This window comes from Phoca vitulina, unplaced genomic scaffold, assembly GCF_004348235.1.
Source record: "Phoca vitulina isolate PV1807 unplaced genomic scaffold, GSC_HSeal_1.0 scaffold5, whole genome shotgun sequence".
NCBI classification, from domain to species: Eukaryota; Metazoa; Chordata; class Mammalia; order Carnivora; family Phocidae; genus Phoca; species Phoca vitulina.
In genome coordinates, this window is record NW_022589708.1 from 10,304,624 (window position 1) to 10,324,517 (window position 19,894).

A 19,894-nucleotide genomic window follows, 5' to 3' on the forward strand; every position below is an offset into this window, starting at 1 on the left:
ATGGCTCAAGGAACACCAGGATTGCCAAGAAGCTGAGTCAAGGAAGGACTCTTTCTTAGAGACTTAGAGGAGCTCAGCGCTGCTGACAACTTGATTTAGGGCTTCCAGCCTCCAGAATACTGGGAGAAGCCTCTGGAAATAAAAGTAGCACCATCTTTTTTTTTTTTTTTTCTCTCTCTCTCTCCGTTTGCTCCTCACCTTGAGCTCCCAGCACTTTGTTTGTACCTCAGCTGGAATAGCTATTATATTTGTCATTACCTGTTTATAGACCCATCTATTCGTTACAACGTGGGCTCCATGAGAGCAAATACTGTGTCTTAGTTATTTTTATATCCCCAGAACTTCACAGGGAACCTGGCCTCTGGGATTAGATTTATAAGTGACTGCACCGATATATAAATAAATGAGTCAGCAAAGGCATGAATTAAATACCTCATTTCTGCTCTTTCTTCTCGGCCTGTCTTTGGCCTTATATAATTGCCTTTCTCTCTGGTCTGACTTAACATATTAACTGCTTTTTCTTTTTCCTGTGTGCTCGCCTTACCACTGACAAATATCTTTCTACCAGTTATGCCAATAAATTTTTGGAAAGTGAGTCTCTTCATCATGAATTTCTTTTTTTATATATGGAGCCATTTTTTTCTTTTGTTTTAAGATTTATTTATTTATTTGAGAGAAAGAGAGAGGGAGAGCATGTGCGCTGGGGAGGAGCAGAGGGAGAGGGAAAGAGAATCCCAAGCAGACTCCCTGCCGAGCGCAGAGTCCAATGCGGGGCTCGATCTCACGACTCTGAGACCATGACCTGAGCCGAAACCAAGAGTCAGACGCTTAACCGACAGCCACCCAGGCTCCCCTGAAGCCGTTTTTTAATTGCCTCTATCTCATGGGAATGCTAGCAGTGTATGTTTTGCACCTTTGGGAACTAATTCTTCATCACTCTCACCATCATAGCCATCAAATGATTGGGAGCATGCTGTGTTGTGTTCCATTTGGGGAGAGGGGAAGGCAACAAACAAGTCTCGCCTTCTCTAAGTGAGGTCACCACCTAAGTCAGAAATCCACAGACAAGCCCCCAAATTAAATAAGACATACACTGGCTACAGCAAAATATCTCTATTATATAAAACAAAAATGTAAGAACAGTTTCTGAAGTTGATGAGAAATGAGGCACCTTTTCTGAACTAGAACTAAGACTATAATCTCACTATGAGCTCACAACCAATTAGACAACTGAGCCATATATTGTATTGAAATTGGATGTTCCCCCAAACGCAGCGCTCATGTTCTCTCTGGCCAGTTTGGATACCTCCACTTGGGGAGGAGAGAAGAATTGCCACCTTTCTTCCCATTATAAAAGTTATAAAAACGTTCTCAGCCTCCCCTGCTCCTCTTTCCACAAACCGGAGACAGGCTGTAATTATAAAGTAAAAGCGTACCCAGCAAGGGATGAGAAGCTGATGGTGTTTGAAACATGCTTCCCGAACCCCACCAGAAAGGCTGCCTGAATGTGATGGACCCTTTGAACAGGAACAGTGCTCCGAGATGCAGGCTGGAGGGCGGAACAGGAGATGGGCTGGGATGGAGAGGTTAGCCTCATCTATAGAGAGGTCTGAGAGAAGGGAGTAGTAAAGAGAAGTAAGGGAGGTCAGCAAGAGAAGTCAGCCTTGGAGGAGGAAGAAGGTGCAGTGAAAAGGGGTAGAAGCACCCTCTTTCATTTTTCAGGCCAGGGTTCCGCAGGCCAAATCCATCCTTGTGGCGGCTCCTTAGCTCAGCACGGGCTCCAATTAGTGATGTCAAGTCTCAGGCTCCCTGAACTCTAATTTGTAGAAATACAAAATTATATGAAAAATATAAAAACCATCTTGTAGATGGATAGATGATAGATAGATGATGAATACTGTTTGCTTGTCATTTCTTGCAAAGATACTTTATGGCATATAATGTAATAATTCCCAAGCATGTTTACAACGAAATAAAGAAGCCTCCCTGTAGGTACCAAATGTGTTGTTTCCATTTTGAGCTTTTCTTTTTGAATATGCTAGAATAAATGACCTGTTTTCTTGACATTTTCGCTAGTTACAAATATTACCATTTAGGAAACTTAGGAGTTTCATTTATTTTTATTCTTTTGGTTTCCTATTCCAGCACACATGTGTATAAAACATATTTTATTGTTATATCATTGTATATGCTAGAGATAAGTAAACAATAAAAATAACGTTTGGTGTGAAAGGGGGTTTATATTTAGGAATAAAAGAACCTAATTTTTTTCTTCTAATTATTTTTTCTGGTTTCGTTTTTTGCTTGGTTCAGTTTGGGTTTTGTTTTCCGGGCGGTTAAAGCTGGAGCGCACACTGAGCCGGTAGGCAGTGGGTGAGAAAGGCACTGAATGGGGCTCTGCTGCCATCTACCGTCCATCATGTACCAGCTCATTGTTCCCCTGATGCAAAAAAGCTGACAGTCTATGACTTGAGAGTACGATAAGTTCCCCCCTTTCCTTCTTTCTATTTTTTCTTTAGTTAAAGCAAAGTGAAGCGAATGCGGACACCAAAGAAAAGCTCCCTTTGCGACTTCGAATCTTCGAAAAATTTCCAAACAGACCGCAAATGGTGAAAATCTCAAAGCTTCCTTCAGACTTTACAGTTCCTAAAATCAGGTATTAATGTATTTATTTTGTTGTATATGCCCCATACACTGTCAAGGATTTATCTTAAATCTGATTCAGCCCTTCTTTCAAATTCATGTTTGAAAGAGGGTATTTTTTTCTATTTTTAAGTTATTTCTATTGACCCCTTTAAGCAATATATTCAGAACGGTCATTTGCCAAGACAAGAAAGCTGCTCCCTCCTGCTTCTCCCTGAGATGCCCCTCAGGGATTCCACTCCCCAGGTAACTGGCACAGGTGCTCAAGGTTGCAGGTAGACCCCAACCTCTGACCTTCAACCGTGTAAGGATAAACTTGCCTCTTGTGGCCTTTTATTCTCAAGTAAATAGAGAAATGCCACCAGCCAGGTTTCTGTACTACTGTAACAGCATTCATGTAGAATGTCATGTCTGATTACGATATAATTTGCCTTCCACTTTTTTTTTTTCAAGTTTAAAAATTCTTTAATGCAGGGGCGCGTGGGTGGCTCAGTCGGTTAATCGTCTGCCTTCGGCTCAGGTCATGATCCCAGAGACCTGGGATCGAGCCCCGCATCGGGCTCCCTGCTCAGCAGGGAGTCTGCTTCTCCCTTTGGCGCTCCCCCTGCTTGTGCTCTCTCTCTCTCACTCTCACTCTATCTTAAATAAATAAATAAATAAATAAATAAATAAATAAATAAAAATCTTAAAAAAATAAAAAAAATTCTTTAATGCATCTTAGACAAAGAACAAGTATTGCATTATAAAGACTTGCTTAAAAGCATGTGAAGTCTGTTGTCATTGCTTCTTTGTGCATCATAAACAACATAACTATTACGGGAGAGAATGGCACTTCGTTCCTTCTCATCCTTAACTAAGTGTTCTTAATTTAGCATCGATACAACCTTAGAAGGAAAACCCTGGTGACATGGCTTGCCCAACACTCTCACCTCAAGTTCTAATAGCTCCTTGTCTTCCATTTTCAAAGGAAAAAACATGGCATTTCCCACTTACACTAATTTGATTTTCTACCACTTTGCCCTTCAGTGAAGCATTTGCGTAAAAGATACTTTAAAACACTTATTTTTGATAGTTAAAGAATATTATTTAAGTTGTAGCTCAAAAATTACAAATAGAACCAAAATAGTTGAAATATGACATTTTTTATTTTTTAATTTTTTTCAGCATTGCATGTCCACTTAATTTTAATTTGTGCTAAAATCCACATAGCATTAAATTTACCATCTTAACCATTTTTAAGGGTACAGTTTAGTACATTCATGTTCTTATGCAACCAACATCCACACCCTTTTCTTTCTATTGCAAGACCAAAAATCTATACACATTAAAGAATAACCCCCCGTTCCCTATACTGCTAACCCCTGGTTCTACTTTCTATGAATTTGACTTTTCTAGGTACCTCACGTAAGTGGAATCATATACCATTTGTCTTTTGTGAATGGCTTATTTCACTTAGCACAATGGAAATATGACATTTTTTCCAAGATTTTATTTATTTATTCATTTGAGAGAAAGAGAGCGTGCATGCAGGTGGGGGGAGGGGTAGAGGGAAAAGAAGAGAGAGAATCTCAAGCAGACTCTGTGCTGAGTGTGGAGCCCAATGCAGGGCTCGATCCCACCACCCTGAGATCATGACCTGAGCCGAAATCAAGAGTCAGCTGCTTAACCAACTGAGCCACCCAGGTGCCCCAAAATATGACATTTTTATGTAACTAGTTCTAAAGACAATTCTGTGGGGGGGGGGGTTGTAAAAATATGAGACTGGTTATGGTGCCATAATATTTAAAATTCAAATGGAAATACATTTGCATTTCTGATTTTAAAAAAATTTTAACTTGAAAATAGGAAGTATAAAAGAGCCACAAATTAGATTCAAGATTAGTGGTTATGTTATTTGAATTCTCACCAGGCTTTGAAGATCAGATGAAGCAAGTTTCTTTTGAGTTATTTTGAGTCTTTCAATGTAAAATTATCTCTTGAAGATTCTTATGAAGAGTAGAAGTCAGAGAGATGAACTAATTCTTCCAAATCTTAGAGGGGATAAAAAAGTATTACCACAATGAGATTCAACAAAATACCATCAATGACTGAATATTATTGCTTAAAAGTTATTTCAGGGACATTGCTTTTTTTTTTTTTTTTTTTTAAAGAAAACTACTGAAAATTCAAAAAGCTTTCTCTAAATTAATTATTTTGCCAATTAAATCTAAACACCACTCTTAGCATGATGTGTCATATTTTCTATGAACATCTGTCCCCTTTATCTGAGCTCAGGCAAACACGTCATTGTAAAATGCCATCACTTGGTCTATTTCATTAACAATGCTTGACATGTGTGTGTACTTCATTTGCAAAGGGAAAGTTTCATGAAGCAGTTCATCGATCGCCAGCAACAGGACACCTGCTGCCTCTTACGAAGCCTTCCATCTACCTCTTCCTCGTCGTGTGATCACTCCAAACGGTCTGCAATTGAAGACAACAAATACATCGACCAAAAAGTAAGAATCTTAAGGACAGAGAACAAACTGAGGGCTGATGGAGGGAGGTGGGAGGGGGATGGGCCAGATGGGGGATGCGGATTAAAGAAGGCATTTGTTGTGATGAGCACTGGGTGTTGGAAGGAAGTGGTGAGTCACTGAATTCTGCTCCAGAAACCAAGACTGCACTAAATGTTAACTAACAAAATTTAAATTAAGAAAAATTAAGACTCACTGCTTCAAATTACCGAAGTTTTCTTAAGCATATATGTCAGAGAGAAGAACTACATAAATGCCGGTGTATATGGGGTCCTGAAATCTAATGTCTCAGGAGAATAATGAAGAAAATAATTTTGTTTGTAGAAGAAATCGTTAAACCTAACATTTGTAAATTTATGAATTTTAAATTTTGCATTTGTCCACATCAGCTTTTGTGCCATGCCAGATAGCAGCCCTGTGACTTTGAGAGGTAGAGAGCCTCCCCAACCCCACATTTCCTCACAGGCAGAAGACTCTGATTGCTAACGGTCAGCCCAGGTTTAACAGTATGCTATGTATGCTGTCTGTATGGTGTGCTGCCTATTGCAAGAGACCCTGTTTATTCCAGTTATTACGCCAGGGAGAAAAACCAGAGCAAGTTTCTCTAAAATCAGTCAAAATAGCTACCACGTGCTTAGTGTGTGGCAGGAATTATCCCTATGCATGCTGTGATTTATCTATTTATCATTGAAAAGTAGATAGGGAATTTTGTCCCTCAGATTCCACAGTTAGAAAATGAAAGATTGGGGTGCCCGGGTGACTTGGTGGGTGAAGCGTCTGACTCTTGGTTTCAGCTCAGGTCATGATCTCAGGGTTGTGAGATGGAGCCCCATATTGGACTTCACACTGAGCATGGAGCCTGCTTAAGATTTTCTCTCTCCCTCTCCCTCTGCTGCTCCCTCCCACTCATTCTCTCTCTCTCTCTCTCTAAAAAAAAAAAAGGAAAAGAAAAAGGAAGAAAGAAAATAAAAGATCAATAACAGAATTTGTAAAGGATCTTGAACATTCGAGTTCACAAAAGCATCTAATTCACTTGCAAGTGTTTTACTTTGGAAGTCCTAGTTTACTTTTTTATTCCTTTGAATTGTGGCTGCCGTTTTTCTGTTGCTTATGGTCAAATACATATTTCTGTATTATCATGGGAAAATAAAATACCAGCTCCTTCATCCTTCAAGATTCTCTGTTCCCGCCACCCCACAAGGATTAGCCTTTCCCCCTACCTGTGCCTTCCTCCTCTGCTTCTTTTCTCCCACCCTGTCCCCACCTCTCCCCTTTCCCTCTCCCCAGCATCCGGTCCTCTGCTGCAGTTCCGTGATTTCGTTCTCAGCTATTATGACAGTGATTTCCTTGTAGCGTGTCTCTTCTTGTTCAAGGGTTTCCATTTATTTATTTATTTCAGTCACCTACAGATGTTATTTCTCTCTCTTCTCCAACATTGCAGAGGACAAGTCTGATGCCAATGTCATTTTTTTTTTCATTTGAATGTAATTAGGTTTTTCTTTGGTGGTTGGTTGGTTGGTAGGTTTTCTGGTTTGAGGAAGCTTTTAAAACTTTCTACATATCCTGGGAGTTCAGAAACCTTGCCAGGATTTACTTTGTATGTCTTTTCTCATCAGAACTACCCTAACTGGGGAGTCTTTTCAGTTTGCAGACTGAGATATTGTCAGGGAAATTTTCATTGATTATTTGTTCAATGATTACTTTTCCATCTGCTCCTTTTTTTCTCTTACCTGTTCTATTATGATTGCCGTCTCTCTGTTTTTCTTCTGTGCTTTGAAATAATTGTTCTACTTGATCTTCCAAGCGACTAAATTGATCTCATCTGAGAGCTTCCTTTGCTTTTAAATTTTGAGTGGAAAATCACAAAATGCGTGCACATGAACACAATATCCTTAACCCTCCTTAAAGACTTCAACTGTTTTTTAAAAAAATATTATTAAATTTGTCACGTTTCTTGTCTGCAGTTATGTTTCATTCAATACTATGCACAGGGCATAGATGCGAAAGTGCATGTGTCGGTGGATAATCAAGTGGGAGGATGATGGCCTGGTTTCAGCCAAGCAGCCTGAAATTGCATTTTACATACTAGAACACAGATTGTTTATTTGTAAAATTTATTTCAGAAGCACACTTTAAGCCAGAGGTGTGGAATGAACCCCCAGCCTGGGCTGTGGTTCTGACCAGCTATCTCCAGGAAGAGTGCCGAGACCTGGTAACAGTTATGCCCCAAAGTGGGCATAAATCCACCACATGCTCTTTCAAATCACTAAGCACATTATCCCACTGAAAACACAAAATTGAAATTAGCCCATGAAAATTTATTTTGTCTGAAAGCAAACGTGATGTTTCTCACACTTCCTGAACAGAGCATTTTGAAATTGGTGAGAAAGAAAATAAAGAGGTTCTTGGCAGGTGTGGGGGTGGTTGGAGGGTGGTCAGAGGAGAATTGGGCACATTCTGTGCACCCCTCTGGGTGCCCACTGCCATCCCTCCTCCAGCGATCCCTGTGTTGGGTCACAGTCAGAGAACTTCAAATGCCATTTCTGATTTCCTTAATGTCCTTATATTTTTGTGGCTTCTTCCTACCTTCTCATTTGACAGTTCTTTTTAACTAACCGAAAGGAAGATAACAATTATAGTTTTATTCTGTAATCTTACCATTGAGCCTTTCTTATAATCTCCTAAGATCTAACGAACTAGCAAAGACACTGCTCCTTGGTGGTATCCAAGTCACTCGGCATCTTAAAAGAGACTAGAATTTTCTGAAGACTGCAGGCAGTCCCCAAACTATAAGGTTGGCTGATTCCAACACACCATATGTGATCTTATATGAGGAAAAGTATCAGTGACGGTTAGGTTATCCGTCATCCCATGCAAGCCTGTTGGCCCACGTATAGGTAACCCTACAGTTGGGCTAATGTTACTTAGCCCCTTGTGAGCTTCATTCTCTGGGTCCATGCTTCAGCTGGGGAGGTGGGATGAAGAGAACATATTTTCCCTTCATCTCAGGAGCTGCTACCCTGGTGTGGCAGCAGTAAGATTTGTTACATGCTGCCATTCCTTCTTAAAGCTTTGGCTTTATTTATGCCTCTGAGAAAGTCACCTTCACTCCTTTCAAGTTCCCAGTGTTTCCAGCTTCAGCTGCCATCAGCCCCTGGCATTCTTCATAAACACTTGGAACTTGTCTTTGTTGAGGGCCATCATCAGCCAGGAACACCCAAAACAGAGAACCCACTTAATGACTTTCAGCATGAGGATACAGAATCGAAGAGGGAGCAGTCTGGTATTTTGTATTTTTAAATATGCCAAGCCTTTTGTATTTTTATTAAGAACCCCTAAAGCAACATAAAATTACAGAAACACACGACAAAAATCCTGAACAGAGACCATACCTCTCTCAGCTCCTCTGATAAAATATTTTTCAGCGAGCACTTGGAAATTTCTGTGACAGCCCCAGCTGCCTTTGGAAATGCCAGGCCGTGTCAGGTGGATGGCAAGGTTTCTCACCCGATGTGAAGAAACTCCCCCAGCACCGTCCAACACAAGTTGAGGCTGTTTTTCCTCAGAGTAGTAAGAAATAAAAAGTAAATGAGCGGCTGGCTTATCCATGATTTCCATGACATGAAAAAGAGGAACACTAAAATAAATCATTTCCCTTAATGATTACCTGTAAGGAGAAACTTCTGACTCCGGCTACACTAGAGGGAATCATTTTCCTCTTGCTAAGGAAAACACTGAGTGCCCAGGAACATGAAGATCATAAGTAAAGGGATTAAAAAAAAAACAAACTGACAACAAAAGGTGGGGATGTTTTTGAGTAAGCAATGCAGGAAACGAGGAAACGTGAAAGCACCTGCCAGGCAGGATTTTCTCTCAGTCATTACCCTGGCTTTGAACAACCCTAAGTAACTCCATGGCAACCTCGCTTTGCAGAAACCGTGTTCTTAAAAATAGCTCTGATTACCTTTATCACGTCGTTTAAAATACCTGTCCTTCCCGCATAAAAAACGAGCAAACAAAAACATAAAAATCTTAAATTACTGTTACAGATCCTAAAGGAACAGAATAGGAAACTGTGCTTTCCCACCTCTTCCTTAGGGTGAATGGCTGGCCTTCCCGACTCCGTAGAAACGGGCATTCCCAAGGCTAATTACCCCATCCCTCTCTCTTCCCGTTTCCCCCACCTGGGCCATTAGCCAGGGTTTCCCTCTCCTTCTGATTAAAGGATAAACCTGCATCTCTTGAGAGGAGTTTTTCTAGTTTCCAAGCAGAAGGCAATGGTTTTCTACTCCGTTTTTTTGTCCATATTATTGAAACTAAACCCTGGGTTTCTTAAGTAGAGTGCTTATTAGTAAATTGAGATGTGAACTTGCTTTTCCAGTAACCTTGGTAATGGAAGCAACACACTCAGTCCTCCTGAGTGAATCATTTCAGCGAAGTCAGGGTTTCCCACCTTCCCCCACTCCCCATGGTTGGATATGGGGCCTCTCACTGCCCTTTAGCTGAGCTCCCCCATCTTTCTGCCCTGCTGTCTTGGCTGCTGTGCCATGTGGGGGATGGGGGGCAGAACCTCACAGTGTCTGGAGAACATGAGGGAACCACACAATCACATCAGCCCGAGAGAGACAGATGGATGAGGTCTGTCCCAGCAGCCCCCTTGTGAGTGCATGTCCTAGTATAGTTTCAGAATCATATGATAAAGGACAGAGAGTATTTTGCTGACAATAGGGCAATGTCTGTCCTCTCTCTTACCTGCCTCCTTTCTGCTAAGCATATAGCAAGTTCCGTAGTAAGCCTTGACCATTATCAGCCAACCCATGTACAAAAGGAGGAAAGTGATACAAGTTATTACTATGTTTGCTTTACCCTTTTCATTTCCGTAAGTCTTCACGCTCACTCAGTCATTCAGCAAACGTTTGTGGAACACCTGTTATTCAGCCGGCACTCTTCGGGGCCATGGGAATTCAACACTGAGCGAGATGTGGGTGGTGCCCTTAAGAAGCTTGTGGTCTAATGGGAAGAAACATGTGTAAATGCATGGAAGCAAAAAGTGTTACAGGAACCCCAGATAGGACCCTCTCCACCCCCCTTACAGGAGCAAGAAGCTTGAGCAGTGTAAGAGGAGGGTGCTCCAGGCCGAGAGAAAAGCACGCAGAAAAGTGCAGGACGCAGAAGATGCTTGATCTGACTGTTCGTCGTGAGAAGCAGAGCCAAAGAGTGATTATGACCATAGTGATAAGTGATATAGGTTCTGATCCTCATCTATAAAGTAGAGATAATTCTTATTTTCAGGGTTTGTTATGAGGATTAAATAATATACCTAGCATTGCACTGGCAGAACATATGTGCCTCTGGTACCAGATAAGAAAGGTTACTGATACTAAACCGTACCATGAATTCATAAGCAAATAGACTTATATTCATCAATAGAGATGAAGGACTTTTACTTAAACAAATTAACCTTTGGTTGTAACAGTCTAGTTAAGCATGGGATATTGATCGCCAATTTGTTTTCTTTATTGATCATGAATCTGGTTTTTTTTAGTTTGCTTTTTGATGATATGTCAGTGATTACCCCCATTGCCTATATAGTGTCTTAGACCATCAAGACGTAAATTAAATTGCTCTGGAAAGATTTACTCTTTACAAAGCCTTGTTGATTGCCAGACAACATTTTGTATTTTTCTGTGATTATAGAGTGTTTGAGGAGTTGTTCCAGTAACTGTACATAGTAAGTTACTGATCTATAATTTCCAGGATAGTTTACTCACCAAAAAAGAGAGAGAGGGAGAACAGCCTATTTTCATCTTTAGGGCTTTTGCTCTTCTGAAAGAATTTTCTAAAATAATAGCTTAGCATCTCTGCAGTGCCATTCAAGACTTATCTCTAGGAGAAGAGTGGGAGATGACATGACACCACCACCCCACTGGGGCCCAGATCACAGAGTTACAAACAGTGTGGTCCGGGGGAGGGAAGAAGCAGCATTCATCAGCCCAAATGTGAAAACCCTATGCACTTCTCTCTTTAGCTTCAAAATGAATTCCTGGATAATTGATTCACTCCCAATAACAGAGACAAAAAGATACAAAATATAAATGAAAACTTTTTCTTACATTTTTATTCATCTTTTCAGGATGTTTTTGAGCTCAGATCAAAATACAGCTGAGTTCGAGTGCATGTTTTTTCATTTGACATTTATTTCTTGAGGGCCTTTATATGTAAACAGTGTCCAGGGGTCCGGGTAATAAACACATTCTGCTGCTTTCAACTAACACGAGAGGAGGAATTCCCTATCAATGATTTTTTTTTTTGCATTTTATTTGCATATTTTGTTGTGTAATCCCACTTTGGGTTTGGGATTATCAGTAATTTGCTTGCATTCCTTAGGTGTCCATCCACTGAAGGTCAAAAGTAAATGCATCTTAGGATCAAGCATCTTCTATAGGTAATAGGGAAGGCTTTTAACCACAAGTTTTCGGTGCTGTCTCCAAAACAGGTATCAGAGCACTGAGCTTGCAGCTAATCCTATGTGTGAAATTTACATTTTGCTCTACTTTTTCAACATTCTTCTCTTTGGAGTCCAATTGTACTCCTAAGTTTTACTTTCCGTTAAATGTATTGCCAGTCTCGATGTGTTACAGTTTTGCTGGGGCTGGCGTTCTTGTTATTTGAATCTGAGGTCCAAATACAACTGAATCATAATTGGAGAGCAAGCACTGCTCCCTTGTATTATCTGGGTGCCTTGGATTTTAAATTCACAAACAGCTGCATGGTTCAAAGCATCTGGCACTTTCTCCCAGAATCATAAATCCACTCATCTTTTTTTTTTTTAATCTCTGCAAGTTTTCAGTCTTTGTCTTTCTGTTTATATGAGCTGTAACCATGAAGTTATATGCTAGGTATATATTACAGCTTCTCACCAGTGAGCACTGCATATGGAGCATATCTGTCTGTGAAGACACTGCTTTTCCCTCATCTTTTGCATCCTCGGCATCATTATACTAGGCTAGCTGTTGTGTAAGTTGTTGGAGATTTGGCCAAATGTCCAGTGCCACAAGCTTTAGCGACTAAAGCATTGCCATGCAATTCAAGTGCAAAAAAGTCAAGCCAATTAAGTTTCCAATCATTTAGTCTCTAGTTTCACAAGATTTTCCTATATATCGAGTGAATTGATGCCTTTCAAAATGAATAGTCCTCCTTTGTAATTTTTACCTAATTCACATTTGTTATTTCAAAGACTCACTTCATATGAAAAGAAATGTAGAACGGAGAAGAGTCATTTTTAATATTAGGCATTGTATTTGTTCTTTAAATATATTTCAAGAACAAATTACAGGCAGTGCTGGACAGTGGAGGATCATGTAGTGGACAAGGAATGTACCTTCCTTATCGTATGGAGCTTATGACCTAGTGAAATTCACAGAAAAATAAAAAGATGTTTTACACACAGAGCAATGATCAACATGTACGGAGTACCCTGGAGTCCAAAGGAAGACTCTGTGTGTGTGTGTGTGCATGTGTGTGTGTGTTTGCATGTGTGTGTGTACATACATATTTATAGATTTTTTTAACTTTTATGCCTGGTGTTTTTTCCAGGTTCAGAATTTATAATGTTGAAATAACAAGATCAAAAATCTCGACCCATCATCTAAAACTCCCTTTTCACAAAATCACATTCTAAGACGTATTTCAAAGCTTCGTAACATGCTATTATAATGATATTCACCTTTGTATACATTGTAATGTGACTATTTTAATTTTGCTGCCACCTACGCTAATCACTTTTTTAAATTCTTTCTTTCCGAGCATAACGTCAATTTTATAAAAAGTTTATTTTATAGAAACATCCTGCTATACACATGATCTGTCATATGCACTTTGGGATTAGTTTTCAGTTCACAGGTGCATGAAAAATTAAAATACACTTGAATGACATACCTACCACCTTCAACCTATGTAATTTTAAGTAATTGCTTATTTCCAATTATGACATTTTATGTGGGAGACTTATTCAATAAAGCAGCTAATTACAATAATTACACTACACTTTTCTAGCAGAAGTGACATTCATCAAGCCCTGTTCATTGGACCATGGTTTTGTGCTTTATGGCCATATGTTTTTATAAATGTGTTTCCATTTATTATCAACCTGTTAATATTTTCAAAATCAAAAAAAAATATGGCTCTCAAACTTTTTCTCAGTTACAAACAAAAATACACTGTTAACAACTCCAAATCAGAAAAAGTTAGTCAAATACTTAGAATACTTATGGTTTTCTGTCTCAAGTAAATACTAATGCTGCCTTCATTAGTATTAGGTTATTTGGCTATCAGACTGAAACCATGGCTCTTCGGACTAGCACTGCAGCATCCCAAAGGAAGCTAGTACTTATTCCCTGATATAGCTCTAGGGTGACTCTCAGACTGATAAATTGAATTAATATTCTGCTTAATTGAAAGTGGTGATGGATCCCAGCTTTCGAGGAATCAGTAGACATAAAATATAAATACCCTTATCATACTAGCACTAATAGGTTAGAAAAGTTATTGATCTCCTTTAGTGCTTTGGGGTCATTATTCTGAAAATCAGGTATGCATATATAGAACAAAGGAAAAACATGGCTAGTTGAGCTTTTGCATTAGGATTTGGGATAAGAGCAAGTTCTATGTAGAAACCAAATCTTTCAAGTCAAGCAAACAATGTTGTATCACAGTATAGTTTGGAAAATGCTTTTTTTTAATACTGTTGAGCTTAGTACATTTTACATAAACCTCATGTTTAGCGACAAGATTTGAACACTGCATCTGTACAATCGAGACTTCTAATTGTAATTCTTCAATTTGCAATTTGGGGGACCAAAACAGCATAATTTCTATGAATGTCAGATTTTTCACCTGTAAAAAAGAGATAATAGCACCTACCTATGAGGGTTAATTTGAAAACCCAGTTTAAAATATGTATATAATGATCAGCACATGATCAAAGAGCCAAGAAAATTAATAAGGATTTAGAAGATTTGAAATACACAGTTGACCGGCCTTCATTCAGCGACTAGAGAACGCACATTCTGATTGAGGGACACATAAACAACTTAAAAAACATGGCCACTTATGAACCATAAAAGAATTCTAAACATAAACCAAATCAGTATCCTAGAGAAGACATTTTTTGACCAAATTGTAATAAAATTAGAAACTAAATAACAACCACAAGAACATCAACACATTTCAAAATTTAAAAATCACTTATAATAATTTAGGGAACATAGAAGAAACTGCATGGAAATAAAAAGTCTCTATAACTGAAAACTAATAAACACCATATAGATCAAACCTGTGAGAAGCAGCTAAAGGCATGTTTAGAGGGAAAATTATAGCCTTGAGTGCATATTTAGTAAAGGAATAAAGGCTGACATTAATCATCCAAATATTTAACTCAAGAATTTATAAAAATTCTAACCAAGAAAACATGAAGACAGCAAAAAGAAAAAAAAAGATACAAGTAGATATTAATCAAATGGGAAAAGAAGTGATAAGTAATATCTGTAAAGCTAAAATTTTGTTCTTTGAAAGGACAAATAAAAATTATAAATCTGCATCAAAATTCAACAAAAAAAATAATTAAGGAGTCTTCTGGAATGATGACAGAGGCATTGGCACAGGTTTTTAATCTCCTTGAATTCCCACATGGAAGTAAACAGAATGCCTAGATAATAACCAAAATCCATAGATAACATTCACAACAAAATTAGGTAATTCACAAACCACAAGTCAAAGCAGGTGCAAACAAACCAGTAACCACATGTTTGCATGGTGACTTAGTCTGTCAGGGTTGCTATAACAAATACCACAGGCTGGGTATTTATCTCTCAGAGTTCTGAGGCTGGAAGGTCTCAGATCAAAGTGCCGGCAGATTCGGTGTCTGGCTCCTTTTCCTGGTTCACAGATGGCTGCCTTCACATCGTGTGTTCATATGGCAGAAAGAGGATGGACTCTGGTCTCTTCCTCTTCTTATGAGGGCACAAATGCATATCATGGGGGCTCTATCCTCATGACCTCCTTTAAACCTAGTTACCTGCCAGAGACCCCACCTCCTAATGTCTTCCCCTTTGGGGGGCTAGAGTTTCAACATATGAATTTGAGGGTATAAAGCATGGTATGGGCACCTGTGGGAAAGAAGCCAAGGTGAGTTACAGGGCATGTAATGTCTTTGAGACCAGGAAAACACCTGCCTAGCTCCATCCATACTGAAGAAAAATATCCAAGAGTGGAATCAAAATTGAGCAAGCCAGTGACAAGAGTGATGAAGGGAAAAATAGATCCAGATCAAATTGGTGGTGTCTGTTATCCATAACAGAGCCAGAAAATCTTAGAAAGAAGGCTGCCGTATGGATCACGATGTCAAAACAACAGAAGAAGAAGCTCTGAAGCCAAAATGAAATACTAAACTGCTCAGGAAAACAAATTGTGCATAAAAACGAGCAACAGAAATTTATCAAAGTCAAATTCCCTACAAAAGTTGTAAGAAAAAAAGAATAAGGAGCAGAATACTGTCTTGATAGAGAGTGAAAGCTTACCATAAAGACATACCCACAAACGACCCAAACTGTAGCATACCATGGCAAATTGAGTTAAAAGACATACAGATTACGAAAGACTAGAATAGCAACAAAAGTAAGAAATTCAAACATAAGGTGCTAGAAATCAGGAAAGAAGTACAGTTGACTCTTGAACAACGTGAGTTTAAACTGTGCGCATCCACTTATATGCAGATTTTTTGATAAATTCAATACAGTACTATAAATGTATTTTCTCTTCCTTATGATTTTCTTAATAACATTTTCTTTTCTTTAGCTTACTTTGTTGTAAGAATGAAGGGTAGAATACATATGGCATACAAAATATGTGTTAAGTTACTATGTTATCGGTAAACGCATCCAGTCAATAGTAGGCTGTTAGTAGTTAAGTTTTTTTTGGGGGGGGTGGTCAAAAGCTATATGTGTATTTTCAACAAAATGGGGTGTCAGGGCTCCTAACCCCTGCATTGTTCCAGGGCCAACTGTATAAAAAAAGCAATTAAGACTAAGCTGGAAGGAACATAAAGTGATTACATACATCAGTTGATACCTAAAGAAAACTAGAAAGTGAAGAAGAGAAAATTTCAAGAAATCAAAAAGAAATGAAGAAAGAGATGAAAATGATTTGAAAGAAAATGACAAATTGAAGAAATTCAAAGGAGGTCCAACATCTACGTTACAGGAGTCCTGAAAGAAGAAAACCAAAGCAATAGCACAGAACAAGAATTAAATTTTTCTGAAATATAATAAGATTTGAAGCTATATACTGAAAGGACACACCATGTCACTGAAATATTAATCACGAATGACCAAAAATAAGATATATTCCAGACAAATTACAGGAACTTAAGTATATATATATTTTATTACATATATATATATATATATATATGTATATTTAAAAAGGTATCACTCTTAACTATAGAGAACAAACTGAGGGTTGCTGGAGGGGGGTGGGTGGGGGATGGGCTAAATTGGCTGTGGGTATTCAGGAGGACACTTGTGTTGAGCACTGGGTGTTGCGTGTTAAGTGATGAATAGTGATTTATCAGGAATAGAATTTCTACTACTGAAACCAATATTACGCTGTATGTTAACTGGAATTTAAATAAAAACTTGAAACCAAATAATAATAATAATAATGTAATAAATAGGTATCCAGCTCAAAATGAACAAGTGACATATAAAGGAAAGAGCATTAGATTACCATCAGACTTTTCAGCAGGAATGCTTTATGTCAGAAGAAATTAGAGTCACATATATAGGATATCCAGAGAGAGAATATATGAGCCAGGTGTTTTTTTTATATCTGGGAAAACAGACTCTCGAGTTTAAAGGGAAAAAAGGAAAACAACTGCTATTCAGATGTAAGAATGTAAGTAACATTGTTCCTATGAGCCTTTCCTGCGGAAACTACTAGAACACATGCTTCGACAACCACAGTGAGTTCCAAAAATGACTCTACAGCATTGACATAACAAGTGGTAAACATTCCTAAATTGTGGATGACCAACTATGACTCCACGAGGGTTAAAATGAAGAGAAAAATATGTAATAGCTATTTGCTCTGCCAATATGAGTATAGTGCAAGTGTACAAATAAGAGGAAAATGGGAAGAATATATTGAAATACTTTTTACAGATCCATTAACTGTATCGTGTTAGAATAAGTATTGTAATTCTAAGACTACTCTCCATGAAATGTGAAATAAAAATGGGTTATTATCAGATAGTCTAATGTGCGTCATCCTCTGTGTACGTGAAAATCAAGAGCCTTGATGTGGGGCCGGGGGGGGGGGTGGATACAGACACAGAAGAGATCCAGATGTCATATAGAAGAGATGAGGTAAAGACCCTGTGTCCTGAATTCAAATTGAAAATATCAGAATAAACTCAGGCAAAGTCCTCAAAACAGTGACCGACTCAGTAGCAATGAGTTTCACTGGCATCTAAATTATGTTTTTCGAACCCATTTCTCAATAAATAAACCAGGGTTTTTTGGAGAAAATTGTTAATGTGGAAGAGGAAGCATATAGAAAATGAGCTTGGGATATCTTGCCATACCTAACAACAAGGAAACTTACACAAAGACTAATAGAGTCAGGGCAGAAGAACCCATGGGCCATCTTGAGAAAGCTCCCAATGAGCGCAGTTGGGATACTGTGACCCTAACATGAGGGTAATGGTTGTAATGGATTGAAACCATATATATTTAAATCCTTGAGTTCATAATAACATTTTTAAACTAGTGATTGGTCGCCTTCAGAGGACGGATAGAAAAGCAATTAATTAAATAAAAATGAACAAGTAAAGGTAAAGAATTCAACATTTATCTTACATTTTCCATATGAATTGAACTACTGAGTAACCAAATAGTACATGAAAAGAAGTCTCTTGTTATACAAGTATTCCAACTGATAAATGAGAAAGAAGTAGTAATTTTTCACACTGAATGAATCAATAATCTTAGCAACAAACATCAATACTACTACTAACATCCCAAAAAGAGGAACAACTGGACAGTATGTGGCGATGAAAGGCTACACCACCACCTTTGGCCTTACCAAAGCAATCAGGTATGAGGCTGATGAGACTCTGGGTCCAGCTGCTGATTTGCAGGAAATACAGAAGCCAGAGGAACATGAGAACTATGCTGTGAATGTGCACTTGGGAAAATCCAGACTCCCGGAAACTACAGGTCACATGGCCCAGGTCCTTCAACCATGAGGGGAAAAGGGACTACCTACAGATGAAAAGATGTTAAAGAAATTGCCAGAAAAGCAGCAAGATCCATCCATTGCTGTGTCCTTCAGCTCCAAGTTATTCAACCACAAATAACTGCAAATTTGAACCTCCTAAGTTTCACATTAAAGTGCATGGTTCTAGACACATCTTTTACATTAAAATTGTAAGACAAAAAAAATCATCTCTGTATTGCTTGAACATTTACATTTATTTCTTTATCATTAATTCAGCCAGAGAATGGTTATCATCTGGAGTTGGATGTTTTAAGTTTAGAAACAAAATAAAACCACCAAAAAGGTGGTCTTTTTTTTTTTTCAGTGCGAACTCCCTGTGACGTCACCCATACCCCTCCTTTTAAGTCCCACATGTCTGACATGTTTATATCCAGAAGAAACAATTACTGACACCTTCCACAGCTGTAACTGAAAACTTCAGATCTAAAATTACTTATCCCGAAATTGATTTCTATATTCCTTGTTTTGATCATTTCAGGTGGCTGTCAGTATCTTTTGGAGCCAGAAGAGGGCACTGCAGAGCAGCGTAGCTCTGAGTACTTGGGACTAGCAGACCCTGTCCTTTGCAGAAATGTGCAAAGCTTTACTGCAGAAATAAGAACAACTGAAGGGAGAGTAGATAATCACTATAGGCCTTCTTTATTTACTAGGGAAAAAAAAGAACAGTCAAAATATATAACTATCTAAATACATATCTAGGCTATCAAATATGCATATAGATAGATGATAGATAGATATAAATGTAGATATTTCTTCTTTTAAAACATCCTAAAGCTGGAGGTGGCTGGCTGGCTTATTCGGTGGAGCATGTGACTCTTGATCTCGGGGTCCTGAGTTCGAGCCCCATATTGGGTGTGGAGCTTACTTAAAAAAAAATCAATCAATCAATCAATCAATCTGAGGCTGAATCTGAAGTTCTTCTATTATACTATTTATTCTTTGGCCACTTCTGCTATTATAAAAACAGTTTCCAAGTACTTCCTTGTTCAGATTAATAGTGTATTTTATTTTAGCCAGTTCAAGTTTAGGACAAAGGAGAGCCGGCAGCCCTTCAGCAATCTCAGGCAGCACAGAAATAATAATTTTGGAATCAATATAATAAATATTACTTATTTATTTGGAGTTTCTGCAGAGGTTTTTCTGACATGAAGAACACTGCCTTCAGTGTCAACTACTCAGGTACAGGGTGGTAGATAAGTGACTGAATTCAGACCATCGCCTCACATCAAGGGAAAGATGACTAAGTCATGTCAGTGTCCCTCAAAGATGAAACAAGAGCAGTGGGGTCCAGTCCTCTCCTAAAACCTGCTGCCTTGGGGCCCCCATGGCCCGGGCTTTTCCCGTGACTGTATGTGTACTTGGGTATCAAAAGGCAGAAGCACCACCACGATGGGCTCCTT

At 38.6% G+C, this 19,894-nt stretch overlaps 1 protein-coding gene across 4 annotated transcripts in view; it reads left to right on the top strand.

Annotated features, from left to right (window-relative positions):
• NALCN (sodium leak channel, non-selective) overlaps positions 1–19,894 on the top strand; it is a 307,487-nt gene that overhangs the window by 221,857 nt on the left and 65,736 nt on the right. For all 4 annotated transcript variants that reach the window (XM_032402676.1, XM_032402673.1, XM_032402674.1 and 1 more), the window contains 2 exons: positions 2,520–2,656; positions 5,000–5,141. In XM_032402676.1, the coding sequence (XP_032258567.1) occupies positions 2,520–2,656; positions 5,000–5,141 (279 nt within the window). The remainder of the gene's footprint in view (positions 1–2,519; positions 2,657–4,999; positions 5,142–19,894) is intronic.